Source organism: Pararge aegeria, chromosome 3, assembly GCF_905163445.1.
Source record: "Pararge aegeria chromosome 3, ilParAegt1.1, whole genome shotgun sequence".
Taxonomy (NCBI): domain Eukaryota; kingdom Metazoa; phylum Arthropoda; class Insecta; order Lepidoptera; family Nymphalidae; genus Pararge; species Pararge aegeria.
In genome coordinates this window covers 13,245,161-13,266,298 of record NC_053182.1, presented here as the reverse complement: position 1 = coordinate 13,266,298, position 21,138 = coordinate 13,245,161, and the positions used below count along the sequence as shown (strand labels likewise).

The 21,138-nt window shown below is 34.4% G+C and overlaps 1 protein-coding gene across 4 annotated transcripts; it reads left to right on the top strand.

Moving 5' to 3' along the window:
• Positions 1-1,017: 1,017 nt before the first annotated feature.
• On the top strand, positions 1,018-17,787 carry LOC120637213 (golgin subfamily A member 1). Of its 4 annotated transcripts, none has more exons than XM_039908929.1 (14): positions 1,018-1,229; positions 1,309-1,436; positions 2,079-2,132; positions 2,902-3,073; positions 4,868-5,025; positions 5,698-5,860; positions 7,235-7,386; positions 8,556-8,702; positions 9,898-9,975; positions 12,133-12,356; positions 13,388-13,544; positions 14,583-14,738; positions 15,362-15,474; positions 16,632-17,787. In XM_039908929.1, the coding sequence occupies exons 2-14, from the start codon at positions 1,320-1,322 to the stop codon at positions 16,804-16,806; spliced, it is 1,866 nt and encodes a 621-aa protein (XP_039764863.1). In that variant the 5' UTR covers positions 1,018-1,229; positions 1,309-1,319; the 3' UTR covers positions 16,807-17,787. The 4 variants fall into 4 exon arrangements, with proteins under 4 accessions (XP_039764863.1, XP_039764864.1, XP_039764866.1 ...); XM_039908930.1 differs by having other exon boundaries at positions 1,294-1,436; XM_039908932.1 differs by lacking the exon at positions 9,898-9,975.
• The last annotated feature ends 3,351 nt before the right edge of the window (positions 17,788-21,138 follow it).

The following is a 21,138-nucleotide window of genomic DNA, read 5'->3' as shown; positions in this document are numbered from 1 at the left end:
TATCTAACGCTCATGTTCCGCTCCACCCTGTAATAATTGGGTGCTCTGAACTCGAAATTGTAGAGGGTAGGTACATACACCTAGGATATGTGATCCAGTTAGGTAGGTACGTCCAATTTTAAGAAAGAGGTAAACCGCCGAATACTACTCGGATGGGCAGCCTTCGGGAAATTTTGTGACATCTTTTCGTCCAAAATCCCTTAGTGTCTTCGAACAGTGGGTGTTGCCAGTCATGGCTTACGGATCTGAAACGTGGTCGCTTACTATTGACATCATAAGAAGGCTCAGAGTCAGACAGCGGGCGAAAGAGATAGCAATGTTGGAAGTGTATGTACGTGAAACCAGAAATGGGGAGATCCGTAGAAGAACCCGAGTTAACGACATAGATCGTAAGTCGCAAAGCTGAAGTGGCAATCGACGGGGTACGTAGCTCAGAAAATCGATGGACGTTGGGTTTCGTGGACGACGTGGTCGGCTCCATAAGAGGCTGACAGACGTCATCAAACGAGTCGCTGGGAGCCGCTAAAAACAAGCGGCTCAGGACCGTGGATTTACAAAAGACATATGTCCAGCTGTGGACTTCAATCGGTTGAAGTGATGATGATGACGAGCACATAATGATTATGTTCTCTTTGCATCTTTTATTGTTGCAACTAGTGCGAAAAAAAATATTTTGTAAGAATAGGCACTCAGCTAGTCCACGCAATGCTATCAATCTCAATTCTAAAAAAATATAACTCAGGAATTATTCACTATTGAGCCCTAAATTGCCCTTATCTTAATAAATAAAATTATTCAGTGATACTGCAGTCAGTCAGTAATTACCCAATTAAGGAAATAATACACTTTCTTCATTATTTACCCATCACCTTGATGTCGTATTCAATCTTCAATATTCTGAGCTGTCAATAATACTCAAAAACGTACTCTGTGGTTGTAATTTTTTTAAAGTTTGACTCTGTTTGACTTGTGATTCGTGTGAAGTTGTCGCTTGTCAACTAAAAATATGTCAAAGAGATTACTGAAGTTGAACTAGCAAAAGTTATTTTTTTTTAATTTGGAGAGTATTTCTAACTAAATGTTTTTATTTATTTTCGTGTGCTGTGCTATGAAAAACATTAATGCGTTTTAGCTAATTAAAGACATGTGTTTGAACGTGGAACCAATCTTCGTACTATATGATCCAAAAGATTGTAGTTGAATCGTCAAGGATTACAAACTTGCTACGGGTGAGCCACGAACGTTATCATAGTAATTAACAAACTTGCTACTATCGTCAAATTATCATACTAGTTTTCCACATTTCAGCATAATTAAAGATGTTTGCAAGTCTAAAGAGTAAAATAAAGGAAGAAACTGGTAGTGACATTAGCAAGATAACTAGTAGCTGGCGAAGTGGGGCCTTTCTTGGACGAATTTCACTAAGGGATGATTCTGTGAGTAGATTAAGATTCAAAACATAGTTTGTTTAATTAGTATGAAATCACCACAGACTGAGACCCTTATACAGAGACTGTAATCTCACTAGAAAATTAAGTTTTACAACTGCTTGTTGAATATATATAAACATATAGATATTTATTTAAAAAATAAAAATTCCAGCTCACACTAATTATAGCACTCATCTGTCCTACAAACCCAATAGCTCAGCTTACTTATTAGAGAGATTCAACTCTACATTGACTTTAATGTCAATCGATCACAGGCCTACTAAAGGTCTTCACTCTGAATTAGAAAAGTTTAGGCAGTAGTCCACCATGCTCGCCCAGTAGGGGATGGTGGATTTCGCACGCCTTTAAGAACATTATGGAGAAATCTCGGACATGTAGGTTTCGTCACAATGTTATCCATCACTGTTGAAGCTAGTGGTATTTATTTGTTTAAATAAAAAATGCACAAAACTACAAAATTTTAGATTAAATAATAGATATAATATGTTATATCTTTAATCTAAAATAAAAAAAAAACTGTGCTTACCAAATATTAAATCAACACTTCAAATAAAAATAATAGTAGTTAACACAATTTAGAAAAAAAAAAAATTGTATGATTTCATTTTGTTGTGTATTACATTACAGTCTACAACAACAAGTCCATCAAGTTCTGGTGGACCTGGAGACACTACATCAGATGTAAGTGACTTTAGTTCACTTTTATTAAATAAGCCCAACCTGCTAGGCTGTGTAATCATTTGTTTGAGAAAATAAGCATTTACCCCGTGTAGTATATTAATTAGGTTGATTAGAAATCCTCAGCCTAATAGGATCCCATAGCTTTGCATAAGCTTTCTTGTTTTCATATTACCTTTCTGTTTACTGCTGGTTGTGATGCTGATGTATTTAGCTAGTAAAACTGATTTGTTATATCCAAGTGCTTGGGTGATGTTTCTGATTAGATCCATACAGTAAACTTCTATATCAGTGCCAAATTTTTTTTTTTGGCACAACATTATTTAAAGCAGGGGTTCCCTACATTATTGAGCCAGCAGAGCAACAAGTTCAAAGTGTGGGACAAACCATGACACTGCTGCACAAAGAAGATCAAGAAAAATTATTCTTCCAGAATTATTTGAATCAGAAGAAGCTCCTCACAGTTTATCTCTGTACTTTCTAAGGCGCCCAGGGAAGCCATGTCTTAAAGTATTAAAACAGTTTACTAAATATTATCACTAAATTTTTCTTAATAATGAAGCTTGTGATAAAAACTGTTTATTGTTAAAACCTTTTTGTTAGTCATTGACCATTTGTACATTTTCGCTTTTTGTCAAGGTTCCTTTTTTCACAAGTTATCTATCACAATATAGAATGCTATGATTTTTTTTTTTTTGTAATATAAATCTCTGCACTAAATAAAAATGTAATGTAATTTTACTATTGTGTTTTAATAAATGTTTATTTGCAGTCAATATCTCCACACCTTCATGCATACCTGTCGGATCGCACTGCCGGTGAGGTAGACCAGGCAGCACTCCAGCAGCAATATGTTGACCAGCTAGAAACTAAATTAAAAGATAGGGATTTATACTGGGAGCAGAAAATTGAGGAGATAAAATTATCTTTGGCATCTGTACAAGGTAAAATCTTAATGCTTTATGTGAATGTTTCTATGAATAAAATAATTACCTGTATAGTTGTAAAAATGTGGAATGCCTTGCCTGAAGATGTACTGACTGCAGTATCACTGAATCAGTTTAAAATAGACTGGTCATCAAAAAGACAAAGCACAAGAAATGATATAGACGCATAAGCAAAAGCTATTTAGTCTATTATATAATAATATTAATAATAAGTATATAATGGGTCTCCAAAAAGTGAGAAACATGTGGTGACAGCAGTTGTGCTGTATTGTGATCATAATGCAGTTGTCACCAATTCTCATCTTCCTGTGGGTGCCATTAGCAACTAGGGGAATAAAACAAGTAGGATAGCAGCATGCTGCTAATACTACCATAAATTGCAATCACAAACGAAAAACGATGGCGAAACTCTCTTATTAGGAGAGGTAGTACAGCAGTGGACTCCTAAAGGCTTTTTATGATTTTATGAACCATTATATTAAGAACGTACAGAATCCTCATTCAGCCAGTATTGTATGCAGTGCATTGTGTCCAAAAACAGTGAAAACGCACTACATCTCACTTTACACCTGCGGAATGTTGCTAGCTCACAAATTTTTTGCCATTATACGCTTAGAACATTAGAGGTAAAATAATAACTGTCAAAATGGTGTGAAGTGACTAAACAACCGTTTGTTCAAGAAACAATATAAATCAAAGTTTCTGTATGTTCTTTATTCTTAATTGAACCATATTTCATAGAAGATTGGATCTTTTTATGTTTTTCAAGATCAGAAGATAATAGTGTGTTTATCATTAATTCATTCTCATGTAAGGCTTGAAATATGATAGCTCACTACAAGGTTTGAACAATAACTATTAAACTAGTAAATATTAATATAGGTTTTTATACACTAAAGGAACATACTTTGCACTTGTGGGCAAATTTATATACCCCAGTGGCGTGCATACAGGGTATGACACTGTATACACTAAGCGGGTAGATAATAAAAAATGGATAAAGCTCCAGTACAAGTTATAAGAAACTTAAGCATAGGCATTGTAGGAGTAATTTAAAGCCTACCCTCAAGTTTTTACAACTCAAACTGGAGATTTTCTTCATTTTATATCATTTGCATACCCTCTATGCACGCCACTGATTTACCCTGATATAAAAAGCTGACTTTTTCAGACTAAGAAATCAGAAGAGAGTCTATTCTAAATAAAAATGTTATTTATATGATGTATTATAATGATTATATTATTAAAATGATGAATAATCCTATATTAATTGGTGATGGTATTCACCAATTAATATAGGATGGTGGTTGTGTGATGGTTATAACCCATGATGCATTTGACATTCAATATAAGCATATAAGTGAAATATGTAAGTAATCTATGTAAATGAAGTAATAATTTTGGTGTTTTCTTATTACTTTACACATATTTCGGCTAAGTTTGTTGTGGGCTTCTTCTTAGACCAGGACCAGGAACCCTCGTAGCGTTAGTTTTAAGTTTACAAATGTGGTTATCACCATCATCTCACTACCGTGTAATTCTTAGATTCGCATCAAAAGTGCCACCTATGGGCCTACTTGAATAAAGATATTTTTGACTTTGACTTTATTCTCTTCATATTCTCTTTTTACAACTGTAGTTTTAGCAAGTTAATAAAATATACCTTCATGAAACCTTTACCTTCACCTGAATACCAGTAAGTTATTGAAGTGAATCAGGGCTCCCCATTTTGCTATTCATTTTGCAAATCTTTAACATTTGTTAACCATATAATGCTCATGGCCTTTATAGGCGAAGAAGCACTCGCTGCCCAGGCCGTGGCGCGGACAGCTCAAGCGGAGGCTGCGAAAGCCATTACGGCGCGGGATGCAGCTGAAAAACAACTCAACGAACTGAGAACCAGGCTGGCTGCTGCTGAGAATGCGCAGGACAAACTCTACGCTCTTACTGTAAGGCAAAGTTTACTTTTTTATTATTTAATTTATGGCTTAGCATAAAGCTTCAATATATTTATATTAACATTAAAATTACTAAAATAGGTAATTAAAATGTAATGGGATATATTTATTAAAATTATGAAAAAAAAAAATTGTGTTTAGTCCATACTTAATATTATAAATGCGAAAGTGTGCCTGTAACATTATTTTTATCTTTGTTTGTTAACTTTGCTTGAATTAGCCACTACACCAACATTGAAAGTCCCAAAGATGGGCATAAGACCTTTTATCCTGGAAAAACTCAGTTTCTGTTGGATGTTTAAACAACGTAGGGCTACTATTCCATGTACTGTAATCCAAATTCTCCACTAACTTTATTAATGCGAAGTAAGAAGAAAAGCAAGAAACTCACTTTGGGATAATTTAGTACTTTAGGATGCAAAAAATCCCGTGTTCAAAGAAATAAAATCATTAAAATAAAGGAAAGGTATAAAATCAGAACAGAAGTAAATATCAGATCTATCTTCTAGGAACTGGGCATTTCCTTTTACAAAAAATAGCTATGTCACTCCGGCGCATAAACAATCGCTTTGCTCCGCGTCAATCTGTGTGAAATACCGACAAACAAACGTACATTCGCGTTTAATATAATTAGTAAGGTAAGGTGCCAGTTTTTATTCGTAGGAAGAGGTAGAACAAAGCCGTCGCGAGTGGGCGCGTGAGCGTATTGAGTTGACTGCGGCACTGGGCGCCGCAGATGCACGCACTCGGGACCTGGCCGATCAGCTTGAATTGCTCAAGGCTGCTCTGCCGCCTGAGAACCCTCATCATCACATGCACGACGACGGTATTGCATACATTCATGTCACTAAATATCATTTTTACTCTCAATGTCTTCGCAGTGATTTCCACATTTTCCACTCATCATCATCCTAATTATGTCCAATACTTGACATAGGTATTTTATAGGGAGTTCTAACCTCCAGCTAGGGGTAGTCCCTAGGGGCTTTTATGATTTGACAAAGGAACATCGCACTCTATCTGAATAAAATCGGTTCATTCTAATGTTGCTATCTCGCTATAAGGTATGATGGCGGCCCTGTCACACACCAGAGTCTGTGAAGCGCGAATCATAGAGTATAGATTTAAATAAAATCTCTCCAAAACTTTATTTTATTGCCTCGCGAGCTTTGAAAGGTAGAGTATTCAACTCAGGGTTAAAGCTGCCTTCGTTTTCGGCGCCCCTAAAACCCTCGCTTCACTCAGGTGACTCTGACATCCCTTGATTTCTTGGGATTTATCCCGACGCCCGTAACGTAAGTCATTAACAGTTGGACAGACTGTATAAAAGTCGTCCGTATACGTATACAAAGAGTCGATTCGCAAAATGACGTACGCGACTAAACATGATCCTTAAGCTATTGTACTACACTATTGAGTGTGTTTCTGCGTAAAATAATAATTGACCTATGTACCTACACATTACTGACTGACCTGTATTTAATCCACTGGACTGGTTCTCCTATACAAATTATAGTAAAAAAAAATTACCCATTTAGGACGCCAAATGTGTCATACGAGTGAAACTAATATTATTTTTAAGTAATTTGCAGGAGATATTTTTCATACCGGGGAAAGGATAAAATTATATCTTAACCCACAGCTCTATAAATCTCCGAGCATGGAGGCAAAAGTGGAGATAGTATCCAAATAATAATAATAAATGGGTTAAACTTCTCCTATTGCCTGTTGCCGTGCTTTGGCATGTGGACTGGTTAAATTCATCCCTTCTCGGGATATATAACCAGGGGATTTTTTTTTATTCCACTACAAGTTAGCCCACCCGATGGTGATGTACCAGTCTAAAATGGTGGCGGGCTAACCTGTTAGGAAGTATAGCAGTTATATTAAACCCATACCCCTAATCGTACCGGAATGCTAAATCGCTAGCGGCACGTCTTTGTCACCAGGGTGGTACCAACTAGCCACGGTCGAAGCCTTCCACGAGACCAAACCCCAGAAAATTCATTTTAATTTCCCAATTTGCCCCTGCCCGGAATCGAACCTCCAACTTGAAACCACAGGGGTCAAAACAGTTTATGCATATAATACAGATATAATTTTGGACCCCTACATATATTACTGTAGTGGTTTATAGGTCAGTTGTACACGTGTTAACATCTGACAAAAATTGACTTTTGTCTTTTAAAATCTGCCATAGACAAGCGAGAAGTGAAACCGACCGGTTGCGCGGAGTTTGACCGCCTGTGCCGCGAGAGGGCGGTTCTCACACGTCAGCTGCAGGAAGCCAAGATGGCGTTGGCAGACGTCAAGACGTCGTGGAGCGGGCAGATCGCGACCTTAGAAACACAGGTGACCTTGAATTTCATAACATTTTCTTTATATTACAAACATTACAAACTTACTGAATATATTTATTATAATTTGCCATAAGTTGAACAAAAAACTTTGTTTTTTTTAAAGAATTGTTACTTATTTAGGTGCTAGGAATTTATTTATCACCTACAATAATTGTGTCTCATAAAACTCCAAACTGGCTTAGATCTCTCAGATATTTTGCTATAATTTTTATAGTGACTATAATCAACGCAACATGTCCGTCAAATTATACGCTATAATCGAAAATTATGGTAATGTATAAATATGGTAATATATTTTTATTCATGTTCTATGATAAAATTACGTAGGCGTGTTGATGATTTTAATGAGGAAAATATGACAAGTTTTTTAAAGGTAAGTCATTATATCAAAATAGATTAGCTAACACATGTACAGTTCTTAACTTTTTTTATTATTCTATATCTTTAGTAACTAAAGCTTAATAATATGATGTATATTTTTCCTACATTTTAAATTAAACATATTTTTGTCTGGTTTTTGGATTTTGCATGCGCATGTCATAAATTGTTATGCACTGATTGATTGTTTATAAATATTATTTAACATGATTTGATTTTAATAGGCGTATGAATTTTAAAACAATTTGTCTGTCGAAAACAAATCATATTAGGTTTATGATTGAACTACGGTTTTGACTTTCTTAGTCATCATAGGAAGTTTTTATAAGACCTGATATGTATTTTGCTTCATTTATACTTGAGACACGTAGCTAGACGAATCGGTGTAGTTTGTTGAATCAACACGGTTCATGGTTCGCCGAACCAATTGTGTTAAACTGTCCTCATTGAAAAAATAGCCTTCAAACGTATCTCAAATGACAAAGGATTGCTTTTATTTTTATATTGAAATTTTTCATTACATAGAAATAAAAATATTTACGAATAAAAAACATCTTATAAGATTTAAATGTGTTAAACTTATTTACTTAAATTATTGCTGAGAGATTTTTTTTAAACCTGTGGGTTCTTCACAACAATAACAACTATATGTTTCACGGATAAAAGCATCAATAATAATGCTAAGAAAGAGAAATTACTTTGCCTAATTCCATTGAGTGAATATACTAGTTATCGAAATTATTAGAATTCGAAAACAATATTGGTACAGATGTGCGTCAACAGGTGGCGCGAGTATCTCGACAAGCAGGTGAAGAGGGAACGGAGAGACGGAGAATCGAGTCTGAAAAAAAGGAATTACAGGAAAAATTGGCCAGTATGGCAACTGAGTTGGATAAAACAAAACAGAACCTCGCCAATAGTGAAGCTAAGGTTTGTATTCCTTAAATTAAATGTAACTAACACGACACATTGTATGTTTACGAAAACATTTAAAAAAAAATTTGGCCAAATAAAGACTTCTTTACTATGTTGCTTATACCAGCGTTTTATGACTAAAAAATGAGAAGACTGCGATCATTGTTTATAGAATTATTAACCTGTATTTGAGCTCGTACATACACAATATAAAAAAATGCTAGGGTTTCGATTAAATAATAGAAATAATTCTCAGGATGAAAAAAATTGTAAATATGATTTTTTTTTAACTGCAGAGGATTTATTTAATAGACAATACATGACGAAAGACGAAAATATATACAATGTATATTCCTTTATAACATATAAAAATACATAATTAAAATGGAATGGAAATATAAGTAAAATAGATCGCGCTAACGATACATTTATTTTTTCTAGTCTTCTTTAACTTTCAAATATATAATACCTGCAAAAATAGTAGTTCTCATTGCTTGGATTTAGACTTTTACTTTGGCGGCATATCATGTGCTACATTCAGTATAATACACTCTTATTTGATTTTTATAACGCGTAAGCAGCTAAATACTGATTTTCTTAACGTGCCCAAAGCTGTTAACACGTCGAAATTCATTCGTTAAATTTTTATATTTGGTCCAAAGTGGGGCTCGGATGAAAATATTTAATTTGGATGTAAATCTTGTTTTAAATTCGGCAAAAGCCGCCCATCTGTTTAATTATCATAACGGTTTAAGAGGAGCGTAACTTCTGTAAATACTGAATCTGATCTTTTATAAATCTAACATCCACCATTCGAATCGTGATTGTAGAAAATCATTCGTTAAATCTTTTATATTCGGTCGAGTACAAGACTTGGATGGTGATATTTAATTTGGCTGCATATCCTGTGCTACATTTGGAAAAACTCACACCCTTCTTTCTCTCTCTGAGGACGCATGCTCGTCGAAATTGATGCAGTAAAATCTTTTATTGCGTCCAGTATAAGCCCGAATCTCCTCTAATTTGTCTTTTAAAGCCAATGGGCTATAAAACGTATGCCACATGTGAGTTCCACATCAAGTCTTCTCTGTAGATGGCCGTTTTGCCGATCGGGGGGTACGGGCTGTTTAATTCGCTGGGAAGCTATATTTCCCCGATATCGTTTCGCGGGTCGTGATCATATTGATATAGTTCACTGGTACACCACCAGGTGGCGCGGCTCAATGCGGAGGTGCTGGCCCAAGCGCGTGACCTGAAAGCGATCCGCGCTTCCGAGGAGCGGACCGCCGTGAGTGCCAGCCTCTACAGCATTTAGATGTCCGCACTATAGAATTTATTAATGTAATATTATCCTTTTGAGAGTTCCCGGAACTATAATTAATTTCTTCGAAATCCACAATCTCTACAGCATTCTTACGTGTCCGCAAAAAAGAATTTACTATTGTTATATCCTAATTATATTTCCACGCAACTCTGATCAATTTGTTTGTAAAACAACAGGGACACAAAATTTATTAGCCATCGAAAAAAAGACAAATAGATTTATGTCCATACTGGCTAAAACCGGTTTTTTACGAGTACTCGTAAAGAACCTGCATAAACGCATACCTAATAATCAATAATCGTCCGAAAAAAGTATTCTTCATAATAACGATTAATGAGATTATTTATTCAAGACTTAATCTTATTGCAGATTTTAATGTCTCTATTAGAAAACAGAGTTAAATTGTGAAACTATCCCACCACTAGAGAACACACAATTTTTTTATTAAATTCGGCTAAATATTAGCAATTCTTAGCAAAAGATATACATACAATAAACACCTGATTTTAGGCTATTAACTCTTAAAATTCTTTCGTTTATTTAAAAAAAAAAAACAGAACGTAAATAATATAGTGGCCATACGAATTTATTAGAGTTGCTTTTTATGAATTTCTGTTATTTTGGTTAGTTTATTTTACGAGCTAAATTATAAATATAATATGATTTGTCATTTGTTTTATATCATAATTATGTATATAATCTTATAACACTTTACATTTGCCCGTATTCACTGTATTTTTATATCTGAAATTTTGATTCACATAGTACTTCTAGAAATTTAGTGTCTCCTAAGTTTAGAATAATAACTAATAAGGGGGTTAGTTTTGAATCCTCCCAATATTTTTAAACAATTTTTTGTATTATTTGTTTTTGTGAGTACAATATTTATAGTAGATCTCGTAGGTACAATTTTTGTGTATTAGTCATTAGGATGGTTTTATACTTAAAAAAAAATAGCACTTATTTTGTATCTTTATTTTTATTTCGTTTCTCACGGTATGAATTGAGCTTACTGCTTCTTTCATAGTTACTTTCGCGATCGGATATTCAGATGCATAGATAATAGATATTGATCTAGTAATTTTTGGCTGCCTATATAAGATACCTGCATCGGAGGTTAAAAATTTGAATCCGATTAGTATCGCGATCGCGGATTTTCTTTTTAAATCTCGAAATTCATTTTAAAAAATACAAAGTTCATGAAGCAACTACCATAACTTGGAAAAATATGCATCCGACTATCCGATCGCTAGCGATAATTTTATCGGCCGTGTTTTGCCGTCTTATCATAATTGATATCTTGTACTAGATATGTATGAACAATCACATGACACTATTTATATGTCACCGACATCGGTGTGTGATACTTCGCAGTAACATAACTTTATTGTGTAAATGTGATTAGCAAACTATACATTCCACGTAAGTTTTAAAAACTATTTAAACGTATTAATAATATAGAGAAATATTACAATTAGTGGCAGCTACAGATAAGACTGCAATAATTGCTTGCGTTTACTCTATTGTTAAAGATGTTATATTTATTATGAAAGCACCCATATGTTGACGAATAAAGTATATTTTATTTTAAGTGTATATTTTTTTTAACCTTATTTATTTTGTGGATTTGCTTACTAATTTTTAAGCTTTTAGATCGTAATGAGTTGCATATTTTTCTTAGATTGTTTTTGCACTGGCAGAACGTTTATTTTATTTCGTAGTAAGTTGTTAGAAACAAAATACGGTACATTCAAGTTTAATACATTAATGACGAATCGAAATGTTAAAATATATATTTTCACCTAGACGGTTTCGAGACCACCAATACAAGTTTGCACAAGTGTTTAAAAGAATTGGCACGTATATATAATGAATTAAATTAAATTATAAGTGCTTAACTGAGTTAACAACTGATTTAACTGTCAAAAATAGTGTACCATTTAAATAAATCTTATCAAATATATGCGTTCTTATTCTTCTGATTGAAACGCTGTTTATATTATATTCCTTGATATTAATTTTTTTTGTTCTTTTTTTATTCCAATGCAAGTTAGCCCTTGACTGTAATCTCACCTTGTGGAAAATGATAAACCTAAAGTGCAGTAATTGTTTGTCGCACAGGAAATGACTGCTGAGTTTGAAAAACGCATTGAGGCGCTTACTGAAGAAAACAGGGAATTGGCAGAGGCGTTGGAAAACGAAAGGACTCTCGTGAAAATACTTCACGAGAAAGTGGACAAGTCGAACAGGTTGTACGACGAACAGAAAGCCGAGGTGAACCAACTGAACTCTGTGATGACTGACATGCAACATGACTACATCGATATACAGCGGAAATTAGACAAGTATGTTCAATTTTTTTACTAACGTTATACTTCTTTTGCGCGATGGAGAAAAATGATGAGAGTTAATTTTTACGATGCGCGCGCACACCGACATCTGAATTCTACATCGTAAAGTTAGTTCTAGGTGGAGCACAAAAGATCCTGGAGGGTCGAAGTGTATCCGCTGAAGCGGGCCTTATTACAAGATAGATAGTTCTAGGTGATAACTGGTGACATGAATCGATAACTATGTTCAAGTTGTATATTCTAGTATTTTTATATTTAGAACACGTGTTTCGTAACAGTACAAACAGTCGCTGACAACCGCAACAGTAATGGCGCAGTCAGCTGACAAACAATATTATTTAAGAACGGTTTCCTCTTTTAAGCACTTTTGAAAATTGAGGTCTTTTTATTTTGTTTTGACTTTTCCACCGCTGGGAAATACAATTAACGCTAAGCTTAATATCTGCGCTAGTCAAATAAGTAAATTGGTAGGGAGTAAATGTTTGTAACATGATTCCTTAGGTAATTTTACACCAAAGCACAAGTTTAACCAATGCATTACACATTCATTACAGCCAGGTTACTATACAATTGATGTATTTTTAATGACAAGTTTGCTTGGGAGCACAGCGCTTTAAAAATCGCAAGATAATAATAATTGTAAAATGGCATTGGCAGGAGAAAATTTTCTTCCCGCATCCCCGCAAAATTTCTCCGAGTATTGGCGCACGTGTGGAAATATTATACGTATAATAACAAACTGCAGGGTGATTTGTTGTATGGAAAAGTGACGTTTGACAGCAGACAGCAGTGATAGCAAGATTTACGCATGTCGAAAACCTGTCGCGAGATACGTTATCACACTGCGAGTGTAAACTTCTCGTATTCCCTTTTGCCGTGCTTTGGCAGTTGGGCATGTATATTTCATCTGGGGATGTAATTTTTGGGAGATGATGGTGACATGAGAAATTTTGTTTGGCTGCAGACACAGATGTTTCGGCATTATTAGTGTGTTCCTTAATTTCGTTATTGCTTATATATTTTAGGGAGAAACGGGAAAAGGACGAAGCTCTTCTGCGGAACGCACACATGTCTCAGAACATGGAGATGAGTCAGTGCAATATTCGCTACTTTGAGACTGAAATCGTTGATCTGAGAGCTAATATCACTGAGTTGGAGGCCGTTATTGCACAGCATAAAGAGGTACTTTTTCCTACCTATTTGTTTATTATGTTGACTACTCCGGGACTTCGCGTACAACTTTTGATAGTTTTCATACGCTATTCTGCACAACCAGGACCCACTGGGTCGCGTAGCCCGTCCGCGCTTTTATTTCGTTTGGTCGGCAACTAAAGGTTGTCGTGTATCCTTTAAACTTCCGCAATATACTGGCTATCAACAAGGTTTATTATTACTATGGAATTTAGGATAAATTTAAAGAAGTTGGAAATATGGGTTATCAAAATACTTCTGTCCACCAATAAACGTTCGTCGTTTGATTTTATAATAATAATAAATTGTAATTAAACATCAGTATTAAAAAAAAATGTAGTAGTTGTTGAGCTTTAAGTTACAGAGCTCGTCTGGGGAAGTACCCACCCCCAGTGGCGTGCAAAGATGGTATGCATATGATATAAAATGAAGAAAATCTCCAGTACAAGTTATAAAAAACCTTAAGGATAGGCTTTGTAAGAGTTATAAAGAGCCTACCCTCGAAAATGTATAACTCGTACTGGAGCTTTTCTTAATTTTATATCGTCTGCATACCCTGTGCATACAGTGGCGTGCAGTGGGTTACTGGCCAGGGTATGCATACAGTAGGAAAATTGCATAAAACAGCAAAATCCTCTTCCTATACGAGTTATATGTATATCAATTTTAGGGTAAGCAGTGCTTTTGAACAGAACATGTTGCTATATGCCCTGGTGTTTCTCTGTTTATAAGCAGTAGTTTGCCATATACAATCCATCGTAGGCCATCTGCTAGATTCGTCAAATTGAATAATAATAATAATAATAATAATAGTTTTTATCTGCTTATAAGTACAATGTTTTTTCTAAAATTATCCTGGACCCCCAAACTAGGATATCCCGGGTCTTGGGGTGCAGTGTCTTCCCACATGTGCAGCGAGATTAGAGGAAAAAATATTGATTTAAAAAAAAAAATTAAAATAATATTTAATAAAAAAAATTACTTAAAAAAAAATAATAAGGCCGTGGAATGTTATTTGTACTCTTTCAGAATCAAGCCGAATGTATGATAATTAAGGAGAATGAGGCAGCAAGAACTAAAGAAATTGAGCAGCTGCAGAGGCGTATAGAATCCTTTGCCGAAACCGAGAATTCCCTTAGAAAATCCATACAAGACTTAGAAACTGAAATCTGTGATAAAAATAAGGTGAGTACTTACTTTAAAGTTTTTACTAATATTTTGCAATGAATTCTGTAACGTACGTAACTTTAAAACCCGTAAAGAATACCTAGCTGCTATAAACACAGAAGTTAAAATTCAAACAACGCCGATTTTGTTAATTGCTAGTCCACTCATCTAGCCACTTCAAAATACCTAGCGGCTACCACAGTAGTTCAAGTTATATTTTTTTTTCAATATTTAGTTCACTTGAAACTTTTTAGTCCTCATCTAACCTAACCACTTCCCTCCGCTTATCACTTCCAGTAACATCACTTGTACAAATAAATGATTATTTATTTGTCATCTGATGCCGCAGATTATCATTGACGGCTGTAATTTTCTTATCATCCGGGGACTTATTTCTTTTAAATCAAATCAAATCAAATACATTTCATTGTACACCAAATACAAAGCATTCAAAAAAAATACACAATTAAAATAAAGAAGAAAAGGTACAATAGGCGGCTTTACCGCTTAAAAGCGATCTCTACCAGGCAACCTACCAAATCATATTGAGTACATGAAGTTAAGAAGAAGGGTTACAGATAAAACAAAGTAAGACACATAAATCCGTTCTTTATTTATGAATTATTGTGTTTCTTTTTCAGAAAATAAAAACATTAGACAATAGGATAGCAGACATGAAGAAAACCTTACAGAGAGAGCTACAGAGCAGTAAATCGGACCTCAGCTCCGCTGAAGAACAAGATATCAGCAGACGGTATGTGTTTTAATATTTTACCATTTAGTAAGTAAGAAAACAAATACATAGACAAAGCGTAAGGGTCGCTGCAGATATTTTGCAAGATGGCACATTCTTATCAAGATGGAACTGAGAATGGACTGAGATAACAACATAAATCTCTCTGCATCGACTGTTAAAAATAATATGCCTTTGACAAAACGCGCGCCCTGTAATGCATACGGCTTTCTTATCCACTCGCACTCGTTATAGGGTGTTTCTTAACGTCTTCCTGCACCATACTATTTTTTTTTTGATTTGTTTGTTAAATTATGAAAATTAAGCTATACCCCGCGAAAAGTAGAAGAATCTGTATGGTGTAGTTTATAATCTTCGGCAATGTGGGTACATCATCTACGCACGTATCGCTCCGAAACCGGAGCATCCTCAGGAGATGTTTTGCTTTAGACCTTATATGTTCAGGACTTTGCAATAAATAATTATTGAGCATTTAAACATTAACAATTATTTATTGTTTTGTCAGCATCTTCTGAGGATGCTCAGTAAATTATTCTTTATTCATTAAGAATATGCGTTACATTCATAAACTGGACTGTCGTTGTATACGAACATGAAGTCACCGTGTCGACTCTTATATACCTTATTGCAGCAGCCAGGTAACCGGGAAGCAATTATAGCGTCGCGACATTTTGAACTTAATCTTGATTCAGCATTACTTGAGAAGCTCGTAAGAATAACGAGCAGTCTTAATCACTGCAGACATGTGCATCTCAAATTAATAGCCTTATTAGTTACAAGTTCTTTAAGTTTATAGTTATCTGCCAAGAATATCGCGCGACACCGCGTGCGGGTTGAAAATGAGTTCCGTGATTAATTATGTCTCTAAAAGTATAAATAAAGTCAATGTAATTAACTAAACAACCCTTATGTCGTAACTAAGCTTTTTTTTTAAAAATAAAACTCATAAAAGGAGGTAGAATAAAATATATGTATACAAATAAAGAAGGCATTTTTTTTTTATAAAATAGTAATAATGACCAAAATCAATGTCTAAGGTTAAAAAACAACATTTTTAATCTACTTTAGTGTAGTCATTATGTTTTATAGCAGTTTCTAGGTCAAATGTATTTTAGCCCCAACTGGCATATCATTGGTTGCTTTAATTAACTTCGCAGATATCTAAAGCACGTGGTACTTCGTTTCCTTACTGCCCGAGAGTTAGAGGCGCGACAACTGACTCGAGCGCTAGCGGTGCTGTTACGTCTGTCCGCGCACGAGGAGGCGTTATTACGAGCGGCATTGCCTGGGAGGACCGGACTCTCCGCGTGGTTCCCCTCCCTCAACACTTGATCCAACGCCTCGTACTGACCATTTACCCTCTTATCATGATGAAATTTGGCATGCACTACTTTTTCCACGCGGACGGAAACGTTATGTTATATTTGGTGTGTTCATGAGGCTGAGAACAAACAGCACTGAATTTTTTTTCAGTATTTGTTTTCTTCATCAAGTATGAAAATATTATTGATTTTATATAGGCACCCAGTCTTAGGACTTATATTGTTGTTCATATTGTTAAAGGTTATTTTAAGAGCTCGCGCACACTAGGTGTTTCTGCACTACAAATCAAAAATTATACTATAGTATTTTATGCCCTGCTGTCAATGGGATGCTTGCACTATACAAAGTATAAAAAAAGCACAACCGCACTAAAAGTACGCGAGCCTTTAAAACACATCATTCGATAAATATAAGCATCTAACCATTCGCAACTTTTCAATATCCCACTGCTGGGCCTTCTTCGTAGGATATAACACATTATATTGTTTATATTATGTTCGTAACCCTCAGGACATAAGCAAAAGCAAAACTTAAAATAAACAATGGAATTGCCCTCACAAATATCCATTGGAATAAATTGATAGGGCCAATTCATACTTAGCTTTATAAATATCACTAGTTATTAGAGAACAACATTCAGTTGTAATGGAATTGAAATACACCGATGAATATATCTATTTAGCTAAGTTATCAGTGATCGGAACAGGTGAGGTATAAATAACTAAAGTTCACAAGAAGCTAACGTCATCTTGGCCTATAACTTTCCATTGCTGGACTAAAGATTTCTCCCAACGTGAGGGTTTGCGCATAATAGCCACGCTGGGCAGACGCGTTGGTGATAGCAATGGATGCCAGTTCTCCTTTATATTCCCTTAGTCGCCTCGTACGATACTGGTGGGGAGAGGAGGTGTGGTAACAGCTGTATTCTGATCTGCCAAATTTCAAATTCATAATTTCTTTATTCATGTAGGCCTATCGCAGGCACTTATGAAGCGTTCATACATTTATGTTTACATAAGTGTAAGGGGGCCTTGAACCTAAAGCTACGAGGGTTCCGAACGCGTCATGGTCTAAGAAGAGCACACAACAAACTTAGCCAAGTATTTTTTTTGTTATCTCCATCTCACAGTAAATTTATAATAAGCTCTGAAGTTAGAGCAAGCACACCCAAGTTTTTTTATCGTTGCCGTCGGCATAACATGGAATTGTTACAACCAACTACTAACAGCTATGCAATAATCAGGAGACTCAAATATTACACATTTTGTTCATAGAGTTCGTAGATTTTCAATATCCCGAAACCTTTACACACCTACAAATAAAAAACAGAAAAAGTACTTTATTTGATGTTAACCATAAAATATAACTGCATGTTGTAATATTTTCGGCAACTTTGTATATTTATAAACTACCTTTTCCCATCACTGTAAATAATGTAAAATGTAAGGAACACAAAAACGGATGTTCTTTTATTATTTTGGTATATAAAACTAAAAAGTTAATTATCCGGTATTATATGAATTGCTTATATTTCCCCAGAAATGTTTGTATAAGAAGATAGCACTTGTTTAGACCTATCGATTAAGTTTAGTTTATAAATTTGTCTCATCAGCATCATTAAACATAGTTTTGTTAGTCACGCTAAGTTGTAGTTAACTCTAGTTTACCTACCCTTATTTTGTGAAGTGATTAACTCTTTGTGATATGTTTTTAAAGATAATAATTTACATTAAAATAAATTATTTACACATTTATTATGATAATTTTGGATTATTTTAAGTTATTTCATTTAACATTCCAACTTGTTTGTATGTAATTGTAACGTTGTATAAACCCTACTTAGTTTTTCTTTATGTTTTATTGGTGACCGTATTTTATTACTATACTATTGTTATTAGTCTGATAAACGCCGTGTATTATGAGGTGATCAATTTATAGAATTAGTTAATGGAAGATAATTTATAACGTTGCCTTAATAGTTGCTAGTCAAAATTTGAAAATACTATATAAGGATACAGATATTTTGAAATATATGCATCAAACACAATCTTGATTAAAAGGACCTGCGTGGTTTATTAGCTAAGAAAGTGTAGCTATTAAATCTAAAGCAATACTGTTTGATAACAATGCTGGCACTAAGGAATTTTAAAATGTTTTTTCGCGTGTTCTACCAAATATTAGGTAAAACAAAATATCACAAAATATTTATACGGAACATAGCGTTAGGTTTCAAATAAAACATTGTAGACGGTGTCGATATAACTACATGTAGAAGGTATCTATCTATGCGTAGGTCTGTGTTGGTGGCAAATTGGTCGTGTGATAAACTCTCAATTCCCTCTATGGGAAAGCATAAAGGAGGTTGGCGATATGGAATAAAGACGCATCGTTACTGACTCCGCCCGCGGTAGTTGTCCGCTCGTATAGTGTCTAGTAATTAAGACTACTTTGCTAGATTCAGTTGAATAGGGACTGAATGTGGTTCGCGAATGTGCGAGTGATTTGCAGCATAAAGTGTTATCAGAATGGTTGACGGCTTAAAGATCATACCTATGTGTCTGTATCATATGTGTGAGCCGACATTATTATTGCTACCATGTTGTATACTAATAAAATGTTATACTAAAAGAAGTGTTAGGTAAAACTTTTACGAGATTCCAACAAGTGTAACAGAATGTTATCGTGTGTTATGATTGTTACCAGCTAGATCTGGGATCGGAATAACTCGTATGGTGCTATCAAGAAAGCATTGCGCACTTTTCTTATGTAAACAATCTTTTTCAGGAAATTATGTTTTGAAAATGTAAAAATATCCAAATGCTTTAGCATTAGATAAATATAAAATCAAATTAAATAAAAAAAAAGTTTCTTTAGAAATGTATGTATGCTTTTATTGCAAATTATTCTTAAAACATACATGTACATAAAAAAATAATGAAAAGATTGTTTACAATGAGATAAGTAAAATTAGATTATACTCACGGACTTTGTGCTTGAAGTCTTCAACACTTCACTTCACATTTACAATTTCACCATTTTCTACGGACACTACTTATCGCTATACTACTTCTTTTCGATACTGTCGAAATGTTAAGAACAAAGTTTTTAAAAATCGGATTAAATTTTGTTCTAAATTTTTATTTATTTAAACGTTTTCGGACGTTTCGCGAAAAATTTGACAGAATCTCCGCCCCATTTTCAATGGTGGTTCATTGTTGTTCTTTACTTTTCTGACATCGATGTTTAGTCTATACACTTTTTATTTCGGGATCTTTCAGTACACTGGCGTAATCTCTAGGTAATTCTAGAATATTCTTAAACTAAAGATTACCTGAAATTGCTGGACTGGTTAATTTTTCGCGTTCACTCTTACTAACCCCGATATATCTGCAAATAAATTTTCCCATTTGCTTAGGAAAATTTATTTGCAGATATATTTTTAAGATTTTGTATGAAAAAATGCATGATTTCCATGTTGTATTGGCAGCTATTCTTTACTACCTACGTCGTCAACAATCTTGACATATCTTTTAAAGGCACTAGGCATTAAAAAAAATCTACAATGTTTCAAATTAAATAAACGAATATATTTCTAAACTTTTAATAATACTCCCAAACAGTAAGTTTCAGATTTGTAGAATGTATCAATGTTTGGTTAAATTAAAAGATCATCTCAAGGATTCTTTACATTTTGTTGAATGTTTAAAGATTTCAATTATATTAAATAGCAACCTTTTGAAACCCTCAGGACCCTCAGGGTTTGTGGCGATTATAATTATATTGTCTGTGACTTGGTAATTCTTGTATGAAGAGCTATCCATTTGTCAAGATTTCAATGTCCATAGAGAGCCTAGCGTCCAGTATAAGGTGTTCCAGACGTAAGCTAAGGCTTGTCATATTTGGAGCTTATACACGGTTGTCCCGTTTTGGATGTATGACAGAAACATAAGTTTGTCGAGTTATAACTGTTTCTCAATTCTGAGGTCATATTTTTTAAATAGTTCGGATTTTATTTTTGGCAGCATGTTCAGAATCTTTTAAAACCTTTTCGTGTAAAGTGCCTATATTTAAAAAATAGAAAAGTGACCGTCACTGTGAAATCTGTGAATTATATTATATAATATTATTACTATTGTGTTATATAATAATAAAATAAGAAAACGTTCATTTAACATATGTTTTAATTATTTTTTAAACATTAGGTATGTGCACCAAAAAGTAATGAATAATTGTTTATAACACTTAAGGAAAAAATAGCTAAAGGCGAAGCATGCCTTTTAGACACAGCGTATAATACATATAGAAACAGCCTATAATCATTGAGTCGGTTCCAGGTATAGA